This window comes from Lepisosteus oculatus, chromosome 2 (assembly GCF_040954835.1).
Source record: "Lepisosteus oculatus isolate fLepOcu1 chromosome 2, fLepOcu1.hap2, whole genome shotgun sequence".
NCBI classification, from domain to species: Eukaryota; Metazoa; Chordata; class Actinopteri; order Semionotiformes; family Lepisosteidae; genus Lepisosteus; species Lepisosteus oculatus.
Genome location: NC_090697.1, coordinates 4,605,712 through 4,619,806, shown reverse-complemented (window position 1 = coordinate 4,619,806; position 14,095 = coordinate 4,605,712). Strand labels below are relative to the sequence as shown.

Below are 14,095 nucleotides of genomic sequence, written 5' to 3'. Positions count from 1 at the left end.
CTCTTGCAGAAGCATCTGAACACCCACATGCAATCTGAACAACAATGTGAGCACTTTGCCTCTAGATAACCACCTTACTTCTGCGTGAATCAGAAGCTACGTGTGACTACTATTTCATTACAGAGCCCGGGAAATAAACCACAAATTCCCAGGTCTTGCTTCAACGATATTCATCGCTTTCACAGCAGAATCTAACACAGTCGTCTTGCCCTCAGGCGGTCTCTTCAAGGCAAAGCTTCTTGATGGAATCTACAGCGAGTTCATTTCATGTTGCCCTGACATCTGGCAAGATCCGTTCAAACTCCAACAACACTGCCAGTCAACACCACACTCCTCTGCAAACCCATTCTGTAACTCACTGGAATTCAGTAAATGGGCATTTTGATAGGCAGTGGCCTGCAAAACAAAATTTTACATGTGCTATTCCCTAATATTCCTATCTAATGTGTACAAGCAGTTTGGCTGAGTCAGCGACTTCTGTAGTTTTATCTAACTGCAGTGTGAAACAGACATTTTACACTCACTCTACCACCATTTTCAATGTGGCTTTATCTTTTTTTTTTTAACGGTCCCAGTTTAAGCCACAAATCTATTTTAAATAACCGCAAAAGGAAACTTTAGTTTCCACATAATGGATGTTTCTAAAGAGGAATTAATTTTTAACTGGCAAAAAAATACGACGTCAACTTGTCTTATGCAACCTTATCAGAACATTTACAAAGGCATTGCTTGGATTAAAAAATGAAATAATCATAAATGTACTGTACATACATTAAAAAAAAAAACATTAAAATAACAATAATATACAAATATACAGCCAAAGATCAAATTTTAATTAATAATAATAACTTTTTCCAGAGACCACCAGGGGGCCGCTCAGTTGGGAACCTCCAGCCTAGGTTATTACAGTACATATCCTGACCATGTAAGAAAAACACTTACTTTGGTGGGTTATCTTTTGGATGTTAGAGCTTATGGCCTGTGCCAGCTGATTTGCATCCCGAGGTATTCCAGATTGGTAAGACATTGCAGCATCAGGTGTTTCTTCAATTTTTAAAAGGCACCCTGGATGGAAAAAAGAAAACTATAATAAATAAATGTAATAACACATAGATATTTTACTTCTTGGAACGTACAGATTCCTTTACACATTAATGATTGGGGGAACTGTGATATCCTCTGAAAGGTCTAAGTGAAAAAGTACTGAATTATAACATAGTCATTTACTAAAACAGCAGCACTTAACAGGACGTTTTGTGATGACATTTTAAAATGTGTAACGTTTAAAATACAGTCATTTTTATAGAAATATTAATGTCACATGAAATACTGTGGAATTTTTATTTACCAGACCTTCCTCACCTTACCTAAAATAGGACAACTTACAGTGTTTAGAAATGTTTTACCTGAAGCGTACTCACAAAGGAAAGAGTAGACTGGATAACAAGCTGGTACAAAAAAACAAAATGACAAGGAAAAGACATTAAGGAGAATGTTGTAAGAGGAAAGCAAGTGCCACTCAAAAATAAAATGAAGTAATAAGCAAGTACATACAAATACAAAACGGTAACATATATACCGTTAAAAATGGCAGGATTCAATCAGTGAAATAATTATTCGTCCCCGGCTTGTAAGTGATTTTCTAGCCATATACCTGAGCGGCAAAACATGTTACTCTATGTACAGTATTTACAGACAAGGCATTTCAGAGGCCTAGCCTTCTGGTCAACCAGAAATCCCCAGACTGCTCCTAAGCACTAAACTCTTAATATGCCTACTGAGGCCACAGCAGCCATATCACTCTGCAACTCACAAAGGGCAGCCCACTGAAGCTAAGCAGGTGTGAGCCTGGTCAGTACCTGGATGGGAGACCTCCTGGGAAAAACTAAGGTTGCTGCTGGTGTTGAATCAGCTGTGATCTGCCACTTGGGGGACACTGACAGCCCAGATTACAGCCTGCAAGGTCTCGACCAGTGGCCACCAATTATGTTCCTTAGAGAACCGCTTTGAACGATATGACAGTGAAGTGCTGGAAAAGACTTTGCTCCATGTTAAACTACCCCAATGACACCCACGTCACTTATTATAATTATACAGTGTTAAAAATAGAGTTGTATAAATTGACAAAGTAAAATCATATATATATACATAAGAATAACATGCTCACCAGCCACATTACTAGTGTAATACTGTATACTGTAAAAGACTGGCAGAATTCTGTTGCACACAAAATAATTCAGCTATATAAACAACCACAAGAGGCCATAATTTATTAACTTTATTGAGAACCAAGCATGGATAGAGCTCTGCCACTTGCAACTTAAGTTTATGTTGCGCACAATCAGCTCATTTAAAAAAAACAACAACTTTTCACTCAAGTTCTCCAAAAAGTTGCATTTCACTGATGGTTTCTCCATGCAAGTAAAGCAAACATTACCGTTCCTCTCAAGAAGACATACTATCTTTGTCATAGGATTCACTTATTGCAAGAAATAAACTGAATCTCTCAGACCTAAAAATTTAACTGTTTTCTTGGCAGTACTAAGAAAATACGCCTATTCCTATTAAGCAAGAACATAGATATATTATTATAACAATGTTGGGAGACTTTTTCTCATAGCAAGAACTGAATGCTGGCAAATACAGATTACGTTTCCCATATTTTCACTGCGTTTCATACTGTACCTCCTAGGCACATTACTGTGGAGGTTTACAGCTTTGCAGAGTGCAGCCATTAGGCTACAGTGTGCAGGTCAGATTTGCATTTTCCTGATCTTGCATGAAGCCAAATTTGTCTAATCATATTTAAACACAGACATCTCTTTTCTGCTGAAGCCACTCCTCAACAGCAAATCATACAGCAGGTGCATGTGTGCATCTTTAACTGATGCTCTCATGTGATTTAAAACTGAAGTTTGGATCTGTTGGGTACTAGACCATAGTACCCCATTTGTGTTCAAAACTAACAAAAATGTCTTAGTAGCCCATCTGTTCTAATTCTGATGTATTCAAAGCATGTAGTGAAAAATCAAGGCTGGATCTGACAATGTTAAACTCTTCAGAATAGAGTCAGCAGTGACACAAGCTTGGGTATCCAGCACGGGAAGCCGTTTCTCCGACAAAAGCAGTTCCTGCAGAGAGAGCGTTTAAAAAAATGGAAGTCTAAACAAAACATTCCATCTCAATATCAAGAAAAAACAATGCTGAAACAACTGAATGATGCGTACTGAGTATTATGTGCATCAAGAATGAAGTATAAACTCGTATTATTGCTAGTGTTGGATATCCTAACATGTTAATACCTGTTAACTGATGCATCCACCCACAATAAGGAAAGGCCTATTAATTATAATTATTACAACAAGGACTGCAAGATTATACCACATTTCCTTTTCAGCGAGATTCGTTCTACAAATTCTTCCCAATACTAAGGGAGTCCTTCAAGGTGTTTTTCCACGGTCTTTTCAGCCAATAGCCGCCGACTCTCATATCCATATTCATGTTGATGACAGCCATCTTACAATCACCTTACTGTCATTAACAGTCAACTTACAACTCTGTCTCAATAAAATTCAGTTTAGGTGAACTGCACTTTCTCCTAAACTTGGCTTAAGTTAGGGTATCCCATAGAAACAATTCAAACTCCTCCATTAGTTACAATTGCTAAACAAAACTTGAAGCAAACAACCAGGGGGGCCCACGTCAATCAGTGAGCTTGCAGTGGAGGCATCTGTACAAGATGTTTCCTCACTCACTACTCACTTGACACTCTGTTTCTTCTTATCTTTTCTTTCACCCCCACCCAGCTATATTTCACACCCCACACCGCACACAGTCACCACACTGTCTTTTTCTTGGTCTTTCAAACCAACGCTCACAACAGCTCTCAGGCCGGCATGTCCTCTCCCCTGCCAAGGTCCTTCCAGTGGCGACACGCCAGCCGTCCCTGGGTGCCAGAGAGCCGGCGTTCGGGCAGGTAAACCCCGTTACTCCCCCGACACAGAGCTGGGGTCCTCCCAGCTGCACGTCCCGCTCCTACAACTTCCACCCACTGGGCGCGACGAAACAGGAGAGGAGCCCCACTGTAGTCTGAGCAGCAACCCCCCACAGTTCCTTCCTTTTCTGCAGGAGCTGTTCCGGGCCCCCAGGCCTGCAGGTCTTCTGCATGGGCACACTGTTCACTTTCGCGTGAGCTGTGAAGTGGCTGTGACTGACAGCCCCCTGCGATCCTGGGCACACCTCTTCTCTGGTGCCCCCGCAGACCCCATACAACCAGCCACGAGTTTCTGCAGCCTGCAGACCGACCGCTGTCTAGCCTTACGGCCCTGCTGCCAGTTGTGAGTTGCAGTGGGTTTCACCCACGCATAGGAGGTCTGGGAGAGTTCCCCGACAAACACGGCTGCTTTGAAATGAGCCGTTGTCTTTCTCCGTCTCTCGCAGAGAGAATCCTTGCAGTGGCCCTGCAGAGTGTGAGAGCCAAGCAGGCCCTCTCTGCAGTCCCAGACCCCAACAATCCCCTCAGAAAAGTCAGACAGGCTGTTTACAGTCTGCTTACAGGACCACCCACAGTTGTGACTTATCAAACCATCAATTCCCTACAGCTGCAGCTTCCGGAATGGACACTGGCTGATAGCCTGTCACAATATAAGAAGGCTCCACGGCCGAAACGTTGCGTTTTCTTTCTTCTCTTTTCAGCAGTGGACAAACCTACTGTATTACTTGTTCCTGTCACAATAATATATACCACCCTATATCATATCAAGATACGACACCCGCACTCAATTTTGTGATTCTTTAGTTTTGGATTAACTGCCTCTCTCAACATACTGGACAACTTCACTTGTTTAAATTCATTTACATTACTTGAATTGGGAAAATACATTCTTGTCTTCATTGGTCCAGTTCTTTGCACTAGTCTATAATTTAAGACATAGTACCTTTATCTGACTAAACCTCCCACAGGTTATTACCCTCTGAGTTTTTTTTCCCAGTTTGTAGCTACAGATTGTCCCAGTCATTGGCAGAATAAAGCTTAAAGTATTCACCTTTGTATCTGTGGGCATTTTCAAATGTATGATTAAATGTTTGCCACCTGATGTTACAATGTAAGCCTCTTGACCAAGTAGTAATTATAAATGAGAATGAGGTAAGCTATAAATCCTGTAAAGGCACAATTCCCACATCCCCAATCCCACTTGGTTTCACAGGCACTGCAGAAGCATTTATTGCATATTGTTTGGTTTACAAAGCTAATGAACAATTTCCTTAAGCCACCACCCAAACTGAAAACTTAAGATTGTCAGAGCTCTAGTTCATGTGAAAGCACTATTAATGTATGTTGACTAATAAAATTAATTGACCAGGAGTTCCTAAGATACTTACAACATTATTGCACAACATTATGTAAGCAGTTAGTGCAAATAATTAATGATTCCTAGCTCCCAGATTCTCTTCTTAAAATTTCACGGGACCTCCTGAGTAAAAAGTAGTGAGATCTCTCAGCTGAGCACAGGCTAAGCTCTACAATCACATGTTCGGGCCTGGATCAGGTCGCTAGCAAACTGTGACCGGGATTCAGTAAGCTATGGCCTACATTTGACTGAGCACTACCAAGGGGTAGTGTGGGTTTAGTTGGCTGGGGCTCTTTCTGCAATTACAGACACAGTAGTCCCTTCCTCCTCCCAGGTGTATGCAGGCACATGGTGCTGTCGGTAAGGGATGTACCTCTCCTCCAGCTGATTCGCAGCCTCTGACATGTTGAAGAATAAGTGGGTCAAAGGTGAGAGGTACAGTAGCTTGAAGTCTCCCTACACTGTCATTATCCCCTGTGTGCAGTTGCGGGTTTTTACCAGCAAGTCCAGATTTTGGGGAAAAAAACAACAACTGGCCATTTCAAATCGAGAGGATATAACAAAAAAAAGTTGATACTTAATCGAAAAAAACTAAGTAAATATGTGTAGCAGATCATGTCAGGGAATAAACAATCTAATCAAATGGTACAATTAATCAATGTTCCCTGTGATATATTAGCAGTTGCTCACTAAGTGTAATATCGCCATACCGAAATTTGAATGGGCAAAACAAAAAGAGTGTTGGAGAAATTTGCCTGCTTCCCCTAAAAAGACAGCCAGGCATCCGTCTCAGAAATTAGAAGAAGTTTTTATTTCATGAGCATGGGAGCAAAACATACAGAGATGCTCAGTGTATTTTTCTCCAAGTGATTAAATTAGAACAGTCCTTAAATATTTTTCTGTTATCTCTCATGCTTCCCAGCGCTGATCAGACTGGCAGCATTCCAAGATCACACTCTTCTTCCTCTTCCCTATTTGCCAAAGAGAACTTCTTTTAACACAATTGGTTAGTTACATAGCACGCTTTCATACAGTATATAACACAGTATAGAATTACACAGTAGCCCTTGTATCCAGCATTCTTCCATTCCAGTTCAAAGCAGCTCTGTATGTCCATCTCATAAAATACTGCAGCTTCAGCAGAAAAAGTGTGTACTAAGTACACAGAGACCCTCACAACAAAAGGCTATTTGGATGCCAAATTCCAACAGAAATCAACATAATTTTAATGCTTCTTGAGAACAATGTGAAATGGCGGCCATATCACCCTGCAGCTTGCAACTGGCCGCCCACTGAAGCTCGGCAGGAGTGAGCCTGGTCAGTACTCGGATGGGAGACTCCTGGGAAGCTATGGTTGCTCCTGGAAGTGATGTTAGTGGGACCAGCAGGGGGCGCCCACCCTGCGGTCTGTGTGGGTCCTAATGCCCCAGTATAGTGACGGGGACACTATACTGCAAAAAGGCGCCGTCCTTCGGATGAGATGTAAAACCGAGGTCATGACTCTGTGGTCATTAAAAATCCCCGGGCATTTCTCAATAAGAGTAGGGAGTTATCCCGGTGTCCGGGCCAAATTCCCCCCCCCGGCCTGTACTGTCCCCCTGTATGATCGCCTTGCACTTGCCCTGAGATGGACTGGCGTCCCGTCCAGGGTGTACCCTGCCTTGTGCTCGTTGCTTGCCGGTAAGCGGTTTGGTAAATTACATGATATGACATGTAAAATGTGACTACAGTCACCACACACTTTAACCAAAGTATCTGTCCCTTTCACTGTCTAAAGAACATGAATCTGTGTAATGATAAAATAACAGACTTCTGCTAGAACTGAGCAGTATTTGCCAGTTCAGGATTTTGCGGTATACTTCATTATTCTTAAAAAGAGTTAAAAACACTCGAACTTCAATCCTTTTTAGATTTGATAGGGATTGACTGATATTATTGTTAATTATTTTCCCTTTATAAAAATATCAGCATCAGTTCAAGTGGGCCAAAGCCATTCCACATTTTGCAGTGCATCAAACCCACGCAGAAGAACTACAGAGCTGATAATATTTGACAAATTCATTGACTTGCAGAATAAACCAATCTACCCACAATCCTACTGAAATAATCATTCTTTTGAGGTTCCAAAGTAGTTCCAAAATAGCAAAGGATGGATTGGAAATATTAAGGAAATAATTATGAGTTCCTAAATATTAAATATAATCTGGTTGTTCAAGCTTTTTTCTGATTTAAAGAAGTGCCAATAAAGCATGACTAATGTTTAACTATTTAAAATCCCTATAAAAATCCTGTTTAATAACATTTAAAATTAAATTTGATAAAATATGGTACATAGGCAAGAAAGTCAGCAGTCATGAGATTAAATACAAAATTGTGACTGTCTTCTTATGTCTTCTACATACATCGATGGAGTTTTAGTTATTTTACTTAATTAACTGTAGGTACAAATTAATACATAATTACACTAATAGGATTAACTACAGCATTTCACCAACTCGCCAGACACTAGTCCCAGTAATCAATATAGAGCTGCTAAACATGACCACAAAACAGACATTCTCAGCTAATCGGAACAATATCGTACTGCAAAGAAACCATACTTTACTGTACGTCGGCTAAAACTAATCTTTTTGTGGTGCTTATGTTACACAGCTTAGTGTGCTGCATGAGTTCCAGAAGTGACGTCACCGCCCTCTGAAATCCAGGAAGTGTCAAACCCTGCCCTGGCCCAGGACCTGGAGTGATCTTTTGGAGTGATGGTGGTGTCCCGTGTGTGCTTGGAGCCAATCAGCGACTGGGATCAGATACCAGCAGGGGCAGGGAGAGCTGCACTTGTCAGATTTATTTGGTTAATAATGCAGTTTGTAGCACACGACTGTACTTCGAGGTATTTTTCTGGTACTTTGTGGCAATAAGTCAGACTGTACTCCATTTCAGTTCACGATAATTTGCAAGTCACTCAGCTACAGTGGAAATCAAGGATGAAGGAAAAAGTTGCAAAATCATATGTGGCTAGCCAATTTAGGAGGCCTGCTATTAGCAATTTAATATTTATATTTTCATTAACAATTAAAAATCTTCAAGTACAGGATATACAGACAGGTAGGCAATCAGGGAAAGGTGTTTAGAGTGTGAACGGTTTAGCAGACCACAGGCAGAGTAGAGATGAGGGCAGAATACTGCAGTTGAGGCCGACCGATTTATTTCAATGATCTAGATCCTGGTGTAGTAAGATGTGATTAATTGGATCCAGAGCTCAGCTCCCATATGTCTCAATCTGAAACAGCCTGCTGTGGGATTACTAAACACCCCCGCACCTCCACATGACCTAAAAACAATTTACATGCCCGTTAAGAATTTAAAAAATCATTTTACTGATGATCACTTTTTTATCATATTGAATCCTCAATTGCATTTTCACTTATAAAGCTTAATTTGCTCATGGTGTGTGTAAACACCTTAACTTGAAGCGTTAGGAAAACAGTAAGAGGCTGCAGAGATGGTCTTCACTGTCCTGAATGTGCTCCTACAGTCTGTCTGATGCTACAAAGACTAATAATTTGGCCTGGCTGTGCCTTGAGCCGGTTACACTCCAGCTCGTACCTTTTCATAAAGCCAAAAACATGTTTAAATCACATTAATAAATTATTTTTTTCCTGTGAATAAATTGCAATATTTTTGTCAATTGTGGTTACCTATGAGCTACATACAGTGGGTATAGAAAGTCACCACCCCCTTTCAGAATTTTCACCTTTTGTTGTCCCAAAGCCCCAAAAGAAGACAAATAAAATCAGACTTTTTCCAGTTTTATTTTCAAATTGTACCTTGCAACATCCAAGTGAAAAAAGAAAGCAAAATTTCTGGAAAAAAATTGATCAAGCTCAGTCAAACTGCATGGTGACCGTTGATGGACTGCCCTCCAGATTTGTGATGGGATTGATCGGGGGCTCTGACTAGGCCACTCAAGGACATTCACCTTCCAGTCCTTCAGCCACTGTACGGTTGCTTTGGCGGTGTGCTTTGGGTCATTGTCTTGTTGAAAGGTGAACCATCTTCCTATTGTCAATGCTTTGGCTGAAGGCTTCAGGTTTTCTTCAAGAATTTGCCTGTGCTGTATATCCATCTTCCCTTCTATCCTGACAAGTGCCCCAGTCCCAGCTGAAGAGAAACACCCCCACAACAGGATGCTGCCACCAGCATGCTTTACTGTAGGACTGGTGTTCTCTGGATGGAAAGATGTATTGGGTTTTCGTCAGATGTACCGTTTTGCATTCTGGCCAATAAGTTTGATTTTGGTCATATCTGACCACAGCATCTTTAAGGTGCTTTTTAGCAAAACATAAACGAGACATGATGTGTCTTTTTTTAAGGAGTGGCTTTTTTTCTTGCCACCCTCCCATATGACCAGTTTTGCCATAAAGGCCTGTAGCTCGTTCAAAGTTGCCATAGGTCTCTTGGTAGCCTCTCTGATCAGTCTCTTTCTAGCTCGGTTGTCCAGTTTGGAGGGATGGCCTGATCTAGGCAAGGTCTGGGTGGTGCCATATTTCACTTCTCACTGATGGTCTGCTGTGCTCCATGAGATTAACGAAGCCTCTGAAATCTTTTTATACCCATCTCCTGACCTGTGCCTTCCACAACTTTATCTCAAAGTTCTTTTCAAAGCACCCTTCTGCCCATAGTGGATACTTTGCTTTGAAATGCATTTCCAAGCAGTGGAATCCTCTAGAAACAGCTGCTTTTATTCTGGACTAATCAAAAATCACCACAGCTGATCATAGGTAGGAGCCAATTAGTTTGTTGTGTGATCTATAAGGTGATTGGTTATACCTGAGCAAGTTTTTAAATGCAATTGTAAGGGGGGTGTTCACTAATCCAAATAAGGTATTTTACTGTTGTAATATTAATACATTTTCAGAATGTTTCAGAATTGTATTTTCACTTGGCTAATGCGAGTTGCGGTTTGTAAAGGTACAAACTTTGAAAGGGGGTGAGGACTTTCAATACCCACTGCATGCAACACAAGTATCTGTGCCCCGCCCCCTTGACCCAGGGTTCGATCACTGTCACTCAGGGGCAGACAGCGCCAGCACCTTCCAGACAGGACAGTGGCAAACTCTGCTGCACCAAAAGCTTGTGCTAGGGCTAGTGGGAAATTAGAGTCAGACTGTGAGACCCCACACACCCAACTGGTGCATTAGAGTGGAAATGGTTCAAGAATAGGGAAGGCCTAATCATGTATGATTGTGGTGTATGAGGCTTAAAATGATTTTTCTAAATTACCTTGATAGCATGTCACCAACTGCAGTAATAATAATAATAATAATAATAATTGCTTACACTTATATAGCGCTTTTTCTGGACACTCCACTCAAAGCGCTTTACAGGTAATGGGGACTCCCCTCCACCACCACCACCAATGTAGACTGCAAATGCGCCGACATTACACTGACATTGAGCCTTACACAAATGTCACAGTAAAGCAAACTGGTGCACATCACACAGCGATTCTCTCTCATTCACACTGAGCTCCAGCTCCTACCGATTTACAACCACTGATAGTAACATTTTCAAATTAAACCAGAATAGGAAGAAGAGAAAACACTGTAGAAGAAGCCCATGAAATTGAAACAGGTGACTATAAAATTCAAGACCTGATGCATCATGTGCAGAGCATCACATGCAGGCAGCGAGGGTTTGTGAGGCTCGGAGAGAAAGACAGGCTTGTGAGGGGGAGACAGGTCTGAGAGGAGACGGCTCATGGTGTGCTGGGAGAGAAGAGCTGAACAAGAGGGCCACTATCTGGGTTGCTAAGCAACGGCTCTTGGAATGCTCTGGGCAGAAGCAGAGCTCCTATAGGGGTCAGGGGGAACTTGGAGAGGGAACCTCGCTCTCAAGCCCCATATCAAGACACATGAACCTCATCGAATTTTTTTTACATGAACCACCTATCACTTGTGTGTCACTATAGTGAATAATGTATAAGTATCAAAAGCTCCTCCAATCCTAACTAAATAATTTTGCACACACCTCTGTGATTGTGCCTTGTAGCTCTTTACACAACATACAGTGAGAGGGTGATCACCCAGGCCGATTAAGTCCAGTCTGCTGTCTCTGGTGCCTCTGTGTGACCTGGCCTAAACTCCCATGCTTTCAGTAGCAAAAACAAGCTATGGTTACATTGTGCTAGAAAAGGCTAGTTATAAAAAAAATCTTGATAAAATATTCATTTTTATTTCATATTTACAATATATACAGGAATAAATAAAAAAAGGTAAACAAATCAGTCAATAAATATTAAGATTAGTTAAAAGCATAGAATTTTAATCAAGGAATCAAGGGATGTTACACATCAAAATTTTATAATGAACTTGTAAGACCTCACTCAGAATATTGCAAGTTACAAAAAAGATATTACTACTCTTGATATTACTGTGGCGAGACCTGACCCACATATTGAAAATCCTCGACACAGGCAAAAAGCCATGCACTGGACTTCTTCAGAATCAACAGTGAAACATGAACCAGAGGGAGAAATAAGAGGAAACTGCACAGAAGAGCATTTAAAGCTCAGAACAGGAAGCACTACTTTACACAAAAGGTTGTGGGAGTATGGAACAAGCTGACCAGCCATCTTGTACAGTTGTACAGGTTAATACCCTCACTTTCACAACACAGCTGGAAAGATATCTGGGTCAATTAGCTTCTTACCATCACAATGGTTAGCTTAGGCAAATGGCCTCTTCTCAATTAAGTGTGATCATGAAGTTTTAAGACAATAAAAAGATTATGGAGGAATTCAGCTTTTGACAGGCAACCCTGATAAGACAGGTAACAGGTAACAGGTTTATTCTGTGCTGAAAAGAAAAGAAAGGAAACAACATTTCGGAAAAGTTGTTTCGTTTTTTTTCATTACAGAATAAACCTGTTACCTGTTACTTTGCAGCCTACGCATGCTGATGCAGCTCTTACTGGAACTAATCCTCTAGAATGCCTTTAATAAACATAACTACTAACAACTTGACTACTCATGAATGCCAAGGCCCAGATATCTTTAGCTAGGACTCCGAAATTATATTTAGATGAAAAAGTCGCCACAAAACAGTCCTTCACAAGATTGTCAGAATAAGGACATTTTACATTCCTCAGGTTGGTTAAAATGCCGGATCCCTCACAATACACTCCTTTCTTTCCACATTCTTAACCTTCCTGCCATCCGTATGAACGGTACAGCTCAGACCACTGAAAGGGTGCAGCTTACCAAACTACCTTCTGCTAGGCCAGGTGCTCCTACACCTCATCCTGGAGACCCACGTGCCAGCTGGTTCTGTGCCAGCCGAGCCCTCAGTTACACAAGCAAGCACAGCATTTCATAAGCAGCAAAACAAAATCCCAAACGTCTGAGCAGAAGAAAATAAGGTTTCATTCGGGGTACGAGGCACGAATGAAAACTGGCAAGTGCGTGTTGACCTTACCAAGACTGGCACCAATGGCACTAGGATCCCCTGTACTAGACATTTGGTGACATTTTACTCTTTATTGCCTGAGAGAACCGGACAACCTGAATCTACATTTTTCAGAACAGGCAAGTCTGACATTCTCAGGCTAAACCCTAAATATAATCAGGCCTTAAGTTATATTTAAAAACATTCCATTTTTAATGTGTCTTTAGAAATAAAACACATTCTGGATAACACAATTATAGTTTGCGTAATTTAATTGAAGTTAAATTAATTAATTTAATTAAAGACGTGGAGTCTTCTGTGCATGCTCGTTTGGCATTGATTCAGCAAATAAAAGTATTGTGGGGGGTGGTGATGGTGTTACACACATGTTGTTTCAGTTCCTCTATTAAACAACAGTGATTTGTCTTTTCAGTCAGAGAAGTCAAGTATGATCCCATTACACCGCTTCAGGAATCCCCTTTCCTTTGGGACCACAGTGTCTGACGCACCTCAAAGCGCTCTGAAATTGCGTAATTGAATAACTGCAAATAGCCAAGTACGATGCGACTATTACAGAGGGTCCTACCACATTTAGAGAAGTAAAAACCTGGACACGGTCGGTGCGATCTGATCTGGACCATTGTATTAACTAGACTGAAAAGCTCAGTGACGTACATTTATTACGAAGGGGGAAAAAAAGACAACGGTCCATATTTTTTCAATCACAATGAAAAAAAGGGGAATAACTTATTTTTAATAAATCAGCTGCTGTAACTTCAGTCTGAAGTCATACGAAAGCACCTTATTCATTTGACCTCTTACGTCGAGTGACACACCTGCCTGTCAGTCAGGCAAACACAAAGTCCCTTGATAAATAAAATGCGGAACTACGCGCTCGACACAAATAAAGAAAACTACATTTTACTATCCTCGCTTCCAAGAAATACTCGGCAACTGAAGTCAACAGACACTTTTACACTGAAACGTTAGCGTAAAGCAGCTCAAGCGCAAACACACCGGTGTTACAGTATATGAAGCATTTTACACATTTTCTACACGATCACTCCCACCTACGTAGAGTGAAAATTGGATTCGGCAGTTTGGCAAGTCTCAACAATTATGCTTTACGTGCACAAATACATGAAGATGTACGTGGCTTTCTTGGATATTATTACGTTTTAAGTGACTGACATCACAATATTTTTCTTACCCTGATCTTGCAGCCCAGCTCACTTATCTGCTTGTTTCCTGTTTATCGAGTCATGCCCCTGTCACCTGATGTAGTTGTGCGCTTGCGCAGAC

General features: G+C 41.1%; 1 protein-coding gene across 3 annotated transcripts in view; it reads right to left on the bottom strand.

The window, feature by feature from the left end:
• Positions 1–14,094, bottom strand: part of stx7l (syntaxin 7-like) — a 38,092-nt gene extending 23,998 nt beyond the window's left edge. The window contains exons 1-2 of one of the 3 annotated variants that reach the window (XM_006626177.3): positions 14,004–14,094; positions 943–1,065 (exon numbers count right to left, since the gene is read on the bottom strand). In XM_006626177.3, the coding sequence (XP_006626240.1) occupies positions 943–1,027 (85 nt within the window). In that variant the 5' untranslated portion in view covers positions 1,028–1,065; positions 14,004–14,094. Of the gene's footprint in view, positions 1–942; positions 1,067–1,406; positions 1,444–2,769; positions 2,790–14,003 lie in introns of those variants that run through there. The other 2 variants (XM_069196097.1, XM_015354687.2) reach the window with 2 other exon arrangements.
• Between the last annotated feature and the right edge of the window lies 1 nt (position 14,095).